Source organism: Propithecus coquereli, unplaced genomic scaffold, assembly GCF_000956105.1.
Source record: "Propithecus coquereli isolate 6110/MARCELLA unplaced genomic scaffold, Pcoq_1.0 Scaffold355, whole genome shotgun sequence".
NCBI lineage: Eukaryota > Metazoa > Chordata > Mammalia > Primates > Indriidae > Propithecus > Propithecus coquereli.
Genome location: NW_012149230.1, coordinates 3,270,394 through 3,282,307, shown reverse-complemented (window position 1 = coordinate 3,282,307; position 11,914 = coordinate 3,270,394). Strand labels below are relative to the sequence as shown.

The 11,914-nt window shown below is 59.9% G+C and overlaps 1 protein-coding gene across 1 annotated transcript; it reads left to right on the top strand.

Moving 5' to 3' along the window:
• Positions 1-314: 314 nt before the first annotated feature.
• ALDH3A1 (aldehyde dehydrogenase 3 family, member A1) lies at positions 315-9,417 on the top strand. The gene is made up of 11 exons (XM_012651393.1): positions 315-490; positions 3,006-3,172; positions 4,656-4,887; positions 5,485-5,570; positions 5,883-6,091; positions 6,897-7,014; positions 7,313-7,454; positions 8,076-8,242; positions 8,604-8,703; positions 9,179-9,309; positions 9,403-9,417. Exons 2-11 carry the CDS (start codon positions 3,011-3,013, stop codon positions 9,415-9,417), a joined length of 1,362 nt encoding a protein of 453 aa, XP_012506847.1. The 5' UTR covers positions 315-490; positions 3,006-3,010.
• Positions 9,418-11,914: the final 2,497 nt, after the last annotated feature.

The window sequence follows — 11,914 nt, the reverse complement described above, 5'->3', positions numbered from 1 at the left end:
TGAACAGGTGCAGCGGTGGCCGTCGTGTGTGTCCAGGGAGCTGTGTGCACACTCTCTGTGACTCGTGGCTCACCCGCTGCTGACCTTATGTAACCAGGGAGCGGGAGAGCAGTGCCTGGCAAGGGCGCTGTGGCAGTCTGGCAGGGCTCCGCGCCAGGCCAGAGCAATCGCGGCCCCATGCCCAGGGCAAACGCCCAGCTGCTTTGAAGACTGGCCTTGAGCCCCGTCCCAGCTTCACACACGTCCTTGCACTTCAGAGTAGAACAAAAGCAGACAACCGGGACCTAATCCCCAAAGCCAGGGCTGCAGGGAGCAGAGGGCCGGATTATGCTACGCCCCGCATTTGCATATTGTTTTTTTCTTGTCACGCAAACTTCCTGGGCAGGGACTCCAAGGGCTGACTCGGCAGGAAGGAGGGTCCTTAAATAAGTCCCCCCTTGGCTCGAGCTCATTCCAGGAGCTCCAGCCACTGGGAGAGGCTGCGTCAAAGGTAATCTTCTCCCCTCCGCGACCCTTAGATTTTTTTCCTTGCAAGGAATATCTGGGTGGAGCTGGCACTCGGAGCGGAGGCCCTAAGGGCCAAGCGTCCTCTGCCTTCTCTGGGGGCCTGGGTCTCTGGCAGCTCTGCTGTCCCCAGCTCCAGGAGGTCCCCAGGTCCGTGGAGCAGGGGCACCGCAGTGGCCGTCGGGCGAGAGCCTAGATGTGCTGGCGGCCTCCTCCATGCACCTAGGGACAGCAGAGATGGCTCAGCGTGGCCCCTGACTTGCCACTTGCCAACCGTGAGACCAAAAACAGGGCATTCAACGTTTTTCAGGCTCACTTTCCTCATCTGTAAAATGCACTCACAACTGTCCCTTCTTCGCCAGCGCCACCAGAGTCTCTGCGAGCACGGAAGGGGTGATGGGGGCTCAGGGGACATGCCCGGGACAGCAGCAGAGTTGGCACAGGCGAGGGGAGTGGGCTTAGCGGTGCAGGGTGAGGGCCACTGGCTTTTGGAGAAAAGTCCCATTCCGGAGCCAGGCGCCACGTGAGATGTTCTGTGTGTCCGTGAGACTGTGTGATGACTCCATGGCGGGGCATTGTAGGTAGCCCTGTTTCACAGAAGAGGCCCGGGGCGGCTGTCCTTCCCAGAGACCGCGGCTCTGAGTGGTGATGCTGGGGGTTGAGCCCAGCCCCCACTCACTCACGTCGGTCTCCTCCCACCTGGGCCGCCTGCCTTGGTGGCTGGTGGTGGCAGGTAACTGAGGCTGTTGTCCTGGTTCGACCATAGGAGGGGCCTTCCTGCGGGGCTGTATGGCTTGGGTGGTGGTCAGGGGGAGGGGCCTGGTCCTCAGGGCCAGGGAGTTCCATTGAGGGACCCCCAGCCTCCCACCATCCTAGGGAGGGGGCCATGGCCCGCCAGGCTTGGGGCACCCTGGATACCAGCGGGTTCCCCTGCCCATGCAGAAAGCCAGGGCTGGGGCTGGGGTCAGCACTGGGTCGGGGAGGCCATCCAAGGCTCAGAGCCATTTGCTGGAACTCGAGCAGGATCAACATCCTTAGCTGTATCTATCTATGACATAATCATGTGTTATATATATAGGGTTTTTTTTTTTTTTTTTTTTGCAAAATGGAAATAGCCTTGTATTTTCCCTGATGTTAAAAGTTATGCCATACCTGCAAGTGGTTTGGTATCTCTGGGAGTAAGGAACTGGTCGTAGTGGCTTCCCTGCAGAGAAGGGAAGAGGGAGACTTTTCTCTTTGTTCCCTTTTGTATCTTTTATAATTTTGTTCCATGAGCATGTATTGCCTATTCAAAAACGCAACAAACATTTAAAAAATACAAGTTCATTGCAAGAAAGTCCAACACTCCACCAGATAAAAGCAAAGATCACCAATAACTCCGCCCCACCAATGTTCCCATCATGTTGGGGGCTACCCTTCTGGTCCTTTCTTGCATGCGTGAGCACACGCACATACACACCCACACACACGCACACACAAGCCTAACACCTGGTGCCCAGGACACAGCCGGTGTAGACAGGGCCATTAGGAACACGCTGAGTAACTTGCTCCGTCTCCGGGCTGGACACCGCACAGCCCGTCGCACGGGTGCAGCAGGGTCCGCTCCAACTGTCTCCTCCTGACGGGCCTTTAGGGTGTTCCAGTGTCCCCTCTTACACACAAACTGTCATGACTTTTACTCATGAAGGTTAAGGAACGCTGTAGTCACTGCAAACTCCTGAACGTGGACCTTCTGTGTCACAGAGAAATATGTTGGAAAGGCTTTTGCTAGATAGTGCCAAATTGCGCCCAGAAGGGCTGCCCCAATTTGCCAGTGTGGTTTCTTGTGGTGGTAGCAGGACTCGCCTCCACGCTTGCACCTGGAACTGTGAAGCTCCGCGAAACTTTGGTGTGCGTCTCACAGGTGTGGCACACGCTGTCTAAACACTAGGCCTACTTCTGCTGTGCCGAGTGCCCAGCGCTTTGGGGAACAATGGCTGAGCCAGAAGTCTGTGCCAGGTTTTCTTTTGTCAGCACAGGTGTGGCGCCCTGACCTGTGTTCCTCCCATATAATCTGGAGAGTGGCTGGCTGGGTGTGCAGAGCTCTGGGAGTGCTTGCCTGGGAGTGTCACCAGCTTTGCAAGCAGGTAGAGGCGGAGTGGGACTGGATAGAGGCCAGGAAAGGCCCTGCCCCCAGCGCACTGCTAGGAAGCCACCACCAGCTGGGGATGGCCTCACTGCAAGGAGTGTCATCCACCCAGGGGCCTGTCGCGACAGCCAGAAGGGCCCAGATAGATGGCTGAGTTAGGGAGCTGATGAGAAGGCAAGAAGCGGGAAGTTTGCTGTTGCGGGGCCCAGCCTGGCTCCGGGGGAGGTCTTCCCCTTCCTATGATACCAGGCGGTGGAGAGCAGTGGCCGCGAGCCAGTGCCCAGGGGCCTGCGACAGGGCTGGAGCCAGGGCGCAGCTCCGGCTGGGGGTGCTGGTCCTGCCCTGGCTGCTACAAGGTGCCCTCTCTCCCTAGGTACCATGAGCAAGATCGGCGATGCGGTGCAGCGGGCCCGGGCGGCCTTCGCGTCCGGCAGGACCCGCCCGCTGCAGTTCCGGGTGCAGCAGCTGGAGGCGTTGCGGCGCATGACCCAGGAGCGCCGGCAGGACATCGCGGGCGCGCTGGCCGCGGACCTCCACAAGGTGCCCCTGCAGGGCGGCCGCGCGTGGTGGGGACAGCAGGCCGATGGGACCACGGCGGGCGCACTGTCCCCCCTTGTGACAGAGGGGGAGCGCGGCTCGGAAAGGCCAAAGAACTCACCCAGCCCATCGGCCCGGAGATGAGGCGCATTGCCCTCTCCGCCTGGGTCCCGCCGCACCCCGCGCACACCTCGGTCGGGCTGCTCAGGTCTGCATGTGTCCCGGTTCCCTCCTGGCCCAGCTTCTGCATCCAGCCTGCAGCAGGAGGCCACCATTCCAACTCTCTCTTGCTGTCCCGACGCCCTGCACTCTGGTCCCCTCAGTCCTCACCGCAGCCGGCGCAGGACCGCTTGGTTCTCCACGCCAGGGAACAGCATAGCTTGGCACCCGCTGCACTGGCCTCCTCCCTCCCTTCCCATCCTCACAGGGGCAGTTCCGTCCCTGCCCTGAGCAAAATCAGAGCCTCTGGGTTCACAAAGGCCCCCACTGCGTCCCCACCCCACCTGCACCTGCTTCCCCACTGTGTCTTGCCCAGGACAGTGCCCCTGGGGGTCTAGAGCGTTGGAGCCCATCTCCCTGCTGACTTGGGCCTGACCCCACCAATACCCTCTTTCTCCTGCATTTTTAAAGAAATCTCCCAAGACTTCTTATCTTAAAACAAAACAAAACAAAATACAAGAAAATTGGCCAGGCATGGTGGCCTCACCCCCGTAATCCTAGCACTTTAGAAGGCCAGGTGGGAGGGGAGGATCCCTTCAGGAGTTTGAGACCAGCGTAGGCAACACAGTGAGACCGGGTCTGTGCAGAACATTTAAATATTAGCCGGGTGTGGTGGCGCGCCCCTGTAGTCCCAGCTACTCAGGAGGCTGAGGGAGAAGGATCGCTTGAGCGCAGGACTTTGAGGTTACAGTGAGCCATGATGACACTACTGCACTCCAGCCTGGGTGACAGAGCAAGATCCTGTCTCTAAAAAATAAAAAAAGAAAGAAAAGAAAGCCCACTCATTGACTTTATAGTTTCCGTTAAGTTCCAGAAAGAGATGCATATCCGCTATCTGCACCTCCTCTCTGCTCTCCACTGAGCGCCCAGCAGCCTGTGGTCTCCTGCCCACTGCCACCCTCCCCCCATTGAGGGTCTCCTGGCTTTTCTCCTAACTTTCTTGGGCAGCCTCTTCCCTGTCCCCACTTCTTCAAGGTGGTCTCAGGGCTCCTTCCTGGGTCCCAGTTTCACTTTGGTCCATAAGCTTTCCCAGACAATCATCCGCTCGCCTGTGACTTTCAAATCGATACCCCTGCCCAGGCCTGGCTCTGACTCATGCAAACCTGCCTGGGCCCCAGCCTGGCAGAAAGGGGGCCTCGCAGACCCACCGGCCCGATGGCTCATCCTCAGCTCTGCTCCGCCTGGTGCCTTCCCTGGCTGCCCGCCACCCTGGGCCTCCCTGAGCAGCTGAGCACCGGGGACTCCCTGCTCTTGCCCCTCGCTGCAGAACGAGTGGAACTCCTACTACGAGGAGGTGGTGTACGTCCTGGAGGAGATCGACCACATGATCGAGAAGCTCCCTGAGTGGGCCGCGGACGAGCCCGTGGAGAAGACCCCGCAGACCCAGCAGGATGAGGCCTACATCCACTCGGAGCCCCTGGGCGTGGTCCTCATCATTGGTGCCTGGAACTACCCCTTCAACCTCACCATCCAGCCCATGGTGGGCGCCATCGCTGCAGGTCCTGTGGGCTCCGGTCCAGGGGGAGAACCGTCAGGGGCACCGTCCCCCACGGGAGGGGCTCAGGCCTGTGGGAAGAGGGGCCAGGGTCAGATAACAACTGATGGGTCTGTCATGGGAGGCTGCAGGGACCAAACTATTTAGCCAGGCCTCCCTGTGCCCGAGGTCCAGCCAGGTGCAGGTGTCCACCCTGAAGACAAGGAGGGTCCTGCCTCTCCCTGCCCGTCTGTGTGGGAGCAGCTGCTCCCCCTAATCTATATCAGGGAGTCCTTACTAAGAGGGGCCAGCGCTGCTCTCCCAGCCAGACCCTGAGAACTCCTCTCCCCTTTCTTCTTTCTTCCCCAACATCTCAGCGATTCCAGGGCCAGGTGGTGCAGCTCAGGCCAGCATGTGCCTGGGTGTGCTCTGTGTGTGCTCTGTGTGTGTTCCCATGGCATGCACCCGTGTGTGCCTGTGTGCTCCTGTGGCATGTGCTCACGTGCCAGCATCTCTTCCGAGGTCACAGACGGTGGAAGGGAGGCTCCAGACTTAGTCTTGGGAGGGCAGAGCCTTCGGCTGGGGTAGTCTGGGCACAGGCCTGACTCCGAGTGCTCTACAGGGAACGCGGTGGTCCTCAAGCCCTCGGAGCTGAGTGAGAATGTGGCGAACCTGCTGGCCACCATCATCCCTCAGTACCTGGACAAGGTAAGGCACCCTCCAGGGCTCAAGGATCACTATGTGGGGGGCCAAGTCTTCAGGGGTTGAGAAATAGCAAATTCTTGCAGCAAAGGGCCAAGACATGGGACGGGGTGAGAACGGCCCCTAGCAGCTGCCCTCCCCATTGGGGTGACTAGAGCCCCTGAGCTGGGAGAGGGAGTCTACTTGCCACTGGCCGTCTGGGAGGGGTGCCAGGCTGTGGGGCTGTGGGACTGCCTGTCTGGCCCAGCGTCCTCCCAGGCCTGCAGCAGCGAGGAGGGGTCTGGTCTTTGCTGAACCTCCCCTCTCTCCTTGTCAAAGGATCTGTTCCCAGTAATCAATGGGGGTGTTCCCGAGACCACGGAGGTGCTCAAGGAGAGGTTCGACCACATCCTGTACACAGGTGGCACAGGAGTGGGGAAGATAATCATGACGGCAGCTGCCAAGCACCTGACCCCCGTCACGCTGGAGCTGGGGGGAAAGAGCCCCTGCTACGTGGACAAGAACTGCGATCTGGACGTGGCCTGCCGGTGAGGGGGCGAGGGCCTGTCCGGGCAGCAGCCCTTTGTCTGCCTTCCAGCACAGGGACCGCGCCTCAGGCTGTGGTTCCGCTCTCAGTAGCATGGACAGTAGCACACTGCCTTGCGGGGACCATGTGCACAGAAGAGACATGGGGAGCCCGGGAAGCTTTCTGGAGGGGGGTCCAGGCTGAGCTCTGCCCACCGCGGAGCATCCCCAGGGACACGGCGCTGCAAGCAGAGGCGGCAGGGAAAGCAATCGTGGGACGTTCAGGACACGGAGAACTTTACCGGGCCCAGCCCTCCGCCAGGACAGGGTGATCTGAGATCTGGAGGACAGGACCAGGGGGGTGAAGGGCCACCACTGCTCAGGGTCTGCGGCAGGACTCATATCTACACTTTCTGACCCTAGCCAGAGCTCCAGCCACCCCATATCCACACGTACAGCCCCCAGAGATGCAGCGGGACCGAGAGTAACAGTGACACCTGGCCCTGCAGGGCTCTAGGAGCATGATCAGAGAGGCACAAAGGCCACCCACCCTTAACATCCTCTAGAAATTCCCCACCAGTCACCAGTGAGGCGAGGACGGCCGTGACCCTGGTTGGGGCATTGGGTCTGCTCCAGTGTTGAGAAGTGAGTGGGCCACTAAGGCGGACTCACTGGTGGCAAAGTCACAGCCTGTGGCTTCTGCAGACCCGCGAGCTCCCCTCCAGGGCTAAGGCCACTGCACCTGGCCCTGAGTGCACAGAGTGAGAAGCGTGTTCTCAGGGAACTCCCTGAGCCTTTTGGACTCAGTCCGGTCTGGGATTTTCACAGACGTGTTGCCTGGGGGAAATTCATGAATAGTGGCCAGACCTGCGTGGCCCCTGACTACATCCTCTGTGACCCCTCGATCCAGAACCAAATTGTGGAGAAGCTCAAAAAGTCACTGAAAGTGAGTGTTGGCCCTGAGGGCGGGGAGGGTGGAGCGAGGAGCTGTAAGGCACAAGGTGGGCGAGGCACCTCGATTGGCTTCTAGGGCTTTCAGAAACCCCGTATTTCTTTCCTTCTGAGCATAAAAGTAATTAATGCACATTCACTGTAGGTAATTTGGAAAAGAGTAAAGAGCATAGAGAAGAAGAGAAAAGTTCCACCCAGAACCCCGCACCCAGTCACTGCTGAGGCATATCTGTGTGGCCTTTGCTGTGCCGAGGGTCCACGTCCTCACCCAGAGCCCTGCCTCTCCTCCACAGGAGTTCTATGGGGAAGATGCCAGGAAGTCCCGGGACTACGGAAGAATCATCAACGCCCGGCACTTCCAGCGTGTGATGGCCCTGATAGAGGGCCAGAAGGTGGCCCTCGGGGGCACCGGGGACGCCGCCACCCGCTACATAGGTGTGTGCCCCCCACAAAGAGCACCATCCACCTGCCTGGGCTACCGGGGGCCCCTCAAGTTTTCAGCAAGTGGATACAGATACTCGATAACAGCTGTAACCGCATGGTGGCATAAGTCGCTTTCATAAACCCTGGGCCTTCAGCAGGCAGGGGCCAAGCACAGCTCCAGGAAGCCCCTCTCCCCACAACGTCCAGAGACACAGGGGCTTCATCGTCCCCCACCCTGCAGCAGTAGCAGGAGGTGGAATGGCAGAGGCCACAGGGGCCCCAGGTGTGCTGAGTGTGAGGGGCCACCAGTGCCCCAGGCAGGTGGGTCACCAGACGGGCCCTTGTGGCCCCCAGTTTGTCAAGACAGAAGAGCTCTGGCAGGGGCTCAGGTGGCCGGCAGGTGCAGCGCCTGGCCCCTGGAGGCAGACCTGGGGTCCCCCCAGTACAGGTTAACCATAGTTGTCCCCTGTGGTCTGCCAGGATGGAGCAGGACGTGGTGGGGGCCGTGGGAAGAGCTCCCGGCGACCCCGCCCTCTCTGCGCGGGCGGCTTCCTCTGGCGGGGGTTCGGGCAGGAGTCCCGGTGCTTGCCTTTGCCGGCGGCAGCGCGGATGACCGCTCGTGTGCTGCCGCAGCCCCCACCATCCTCACGGACGTGGACCCCCAGGCCCCGGTGATGCAGGAGGAGATCTTCGGGCCCGTGCTGCCCATCGTGTGCGTGTGCGGCCTGGAGGAGGCCGTGCAGTTCATCAACCAGCGCGAGAAGCCCCTGGCTCTCTACGTGTTCTCCAACAACGACAAGGTGGGCCTGGGCGCCCCGGACCTGAGTTCAAACCCGAGTTTACTGCTCACCAGCGGTGTGGCCTTGGGCACGTCACTGAACCTTTCTGAGCCGCTTTCGCGGTGTCTCTAAGATCAGGACAGCAGCATCACCTGCGTGCGAGCGAGGGGCTCCTCACACGCAGCCGGGGCGGTCGCTGTCATGCGTTCCTCACGCGGAGCTGGGGACCGTGACCTGCGGGAGGGCAGGAGACAGCGCGCGGTCGCCACCTCCACCAGTGCGTGTCCTTGCAGCTCCAGGCCTCGCCCAGACAGGGCGGGGAGGGTGACCTGGGGCGTCCCGGGGGTAGGAGACTGAGGCCAGCGGCTGGGTCTCTGTGCAGGTGATTAAGAAGATGATCGCAGAGACGTCAAGCGGTGGGGTGACGGCCAATGACGTCATCGCGCACATCACGGTGCACACGCTGCCCTTCGGGGGCGTGGGTGAGTCTGGGCTGCGCTCACGCCTACCCACCGCCTCGCGGCACCCCAGGGCTGGGCACACCCCCTCAGGGATTCGGGAGCGGCCGGAGCAGCGGGCCTCCGGCTCCCACCAACATCTTCTGTTTGGGCCTCTGGTCTCCGTCTGCACATCCGCCAGCCATATTCGACCCCGGAGCCCAGAGGGTCCTAGAGGTCACCTGGGGCAGCCAGCCCTTTCACGGAGGAGGTCACACAGCCATTTAGGGGCCTAGCTGGGATTAGACTCTTTCGGGCACTCTGTTGTCCCTGGTGTGGACACCTTGGGGGACACTCCAGGGATGGGCCACCCCCAGGAGGCTCACAAAAGGGGCACGAGGGCTGGAGGCCCAACCTGGGGTGGGTGCTGGGACTCCAGGGTACACCCAGATAGGGCGGGGAGGGAGGCCTGGGTGTCCCGAGGGCAGGACACCTGGGCCTGAGCTGGCTCCACCCACAGGGTACAGTGGCATGGGGTCCTACCATGGCAAGAAGAGCTTCGAGACCTTCTCTCACCGCCGCTCTTGCCTGGTGAGGTCTCTGCTGAGCGAGGAGGCCCTCAAAGCCAGATACCCGCCGGGCCAGGCCAAGGTGAGGGAGAAAAGGGGGCTGGGGGGAGCCAGGGCTGCACAGGGCTGGGCCAGCCCTGGGGCCTCACTGCCTGCTCTGTGTCCTTCCTCACAGGTGACCTGGCACTGAGGGGGTCTGCTCCACCTGGACCCCTAGGGTGTGCTCCCCCAGAGTGCAGACCCCTGGCTTGCTCTCCTGCCCCTCAGAGACCTGCTCACCCCGCTGCGGACCTGCGCACACTCAGCTCCAGAGGGCCCCCGGCATCCGCTGCTCAAGTCCCTCCTGCCCCTTGCTAGACACACAGAGACCAATAAAGATTTCTAAGTTGGCGACATGTGCACACGGGGCTTCTTTCCCCATCCAGTTTGGTCCTGGTGACCCACCCAGAGCCTCTCCCCAGCCCACAGGGCCTGGTGCCAGGAGCCCATGGTGTCGGGTGACATTTGTCTTAGACTCTGGGCCTGGGGTCTCAGCCTCCCTGATAAAGTGGCTCAGAAACAGGAGACTGACGAGCTTTTTTCACACTGGGTTTGGCTTCTAGAGCAGGGGTCCCTCCGGGGTAGGCAGCACGATGCCCCTGGGCGACGCAGAGTGCTGCGTGGGGAGGACCGGGAGCCAGGTTAGCGCCGGGACTCACAGGGCCCCCGACAGCTTTGCATTGTTACATTAGGCAGCAGCAGCCCTGGGTGTAACCTCGGGGATCTGAGAAACAAGGACAGGGTTCAGGGAGGGACATCTGAAGCAGGGCGTGGGTCCCAGGGGCTGGTCAGAGTAGGAGCCAAGAAGCAGCTCAACCTGGGCCAGGCAGGGGAGAGACCTGCGGGGGCTGGACCTGCCTGCTGCGTCCTCCATGCAGAGGCCACTTGGCCTGAGCTTGCTCTGTGCGTGCACAGAGCCCCAGGCCACCAGTGGGTGGGCCTGGCCATGTCTGAGGCCTCACCCCCTCCTGCCCTGTCTCTGCCCCCAGCAAAGGCCGACCCTCCACTTGGCCCCTGCCCCCGTGTCTGCTCCTGACCTCCCTCTTCTGCACCCTCAGTCTCTCTGCTGTCCGTGGCCGTTCCTCTTCACTACGCCTCACACTTGTTATTAATAGTTATTTATTTATTATTTTAGAGACAAGGTCTCACTCTGTCACTGAGGCGGGAGTGCAGTGATGTCATCATAGCTCACTGCAGCCTCAAACTCCTGGCCTCAAGTGATCTTCCCAACTCAGACTCCCAAAGTGCTGGGACTACAGGCGTGATGCCCAGCTTCACCTAATTTAAAGCACCCCCAAACCCAAATACAACCGGAAAAGCCCTTAAGCTGTTACCTGTGTTTCCTTCCCTCTAGTGGGGGTGGCAGGGGCAGAGACGGAACTGTTTTGTGTGGTCAGGGGGTTTCTGTGCGAGCCTGTGACTCACTGAGCGGCTATCCAGATAGCTGAGTGGTAACAGAACACTCACAACCGGCTCCTCCCTCCGCTGATGGCCTCATTTCTCTTCTCCCCTTCCCGGCAAGACTCACCTGGACAGCTGTCTGTTCTCGAGGAGCACGTCCCTCCCTCCCCCAGCCCAGCCCGTCCAGGTGACCCTCCAGGTGACCCTCCATCGCCTGTCAGACCAGGACCTCTTGGCCAGCGGGTGGATCCCACAGCCTCGGGGCCCCCCCCGGGGCCTCCCACCATCCCCCGGCCGCCGCCCCGCCTTGTCTGACCACACTCTCCTTCCAACACTCTCTCAGCCAGGCTCTTGGACCCCATGTGTCAGTTCTCCCCACCAACTGCTGCTCCCAAATTAGTCTCCAGCTCCAACTCCCTACTTGACCCGTGAACTTGGATTCTCAGTAGGAACTTACTGCTTATGTGCCCAAAGAACTCTTTAAGCCTCTCTCAGCCATTGTTCCCTGATGTGGCATCACCCCCAGAGAGATGGTGAAAGCAAGACCTAGGCATTACCCTCAGCGCCTGGATTTCCTGCTCAGCCAAGACCTCAGCAAGCCCCAGGGGAGCACCTCCAGCTATCACGAAATGTGTCCAACTCTGCGTTTTCACCGTCCCTCCCCTGGCCTGAGCACCATCCAAAGCTTCCCAAGTGGTCTTCTTTCTTCTACTCTTGTTCCCCGTGGTTCGCTCTTCACTGAGCACCCAGATGATACTCCTAAAACAAAAACCACTGTAAGGGCAAAATGAAACTTTAAAAATAAGAGACTTAATTATCCCTGTTGAAAATGAGAAAAGATATTTCCTTCCCCTTCCTTGTCTTAGAGCACTTACTTTGGAAAACTCGTCATTGTAAGTTCTTTCTTCATCTCTTTGAAATGTGTGTAAATCTTTTTAGGAGCTAAATAAGGCTCTTGTCAGCGTTAAGAGCCAGAAATGTCTTTCTTGTGGGCCTGGGAGGCATCTCTTTGAAATGTGGCTATCAAGGGAGACAGCACCCCCATCTCCCAGTTCCTATGCGCGGGTAGGAGCTGAACTTCCCATGGGCTTATCTGGCCAAGTTGCAAAGTTACCTCCTGTCATAAAGATATGACAAGGCTTTTTTCCTCTGGATAAAGCCAATTAGCTAACACAGATGGTCACCCCATTGCCAGGTAAAGTTAGTGTATTCGTTTGCTAGGGCCAATGACTCACTCCATTTTCTGC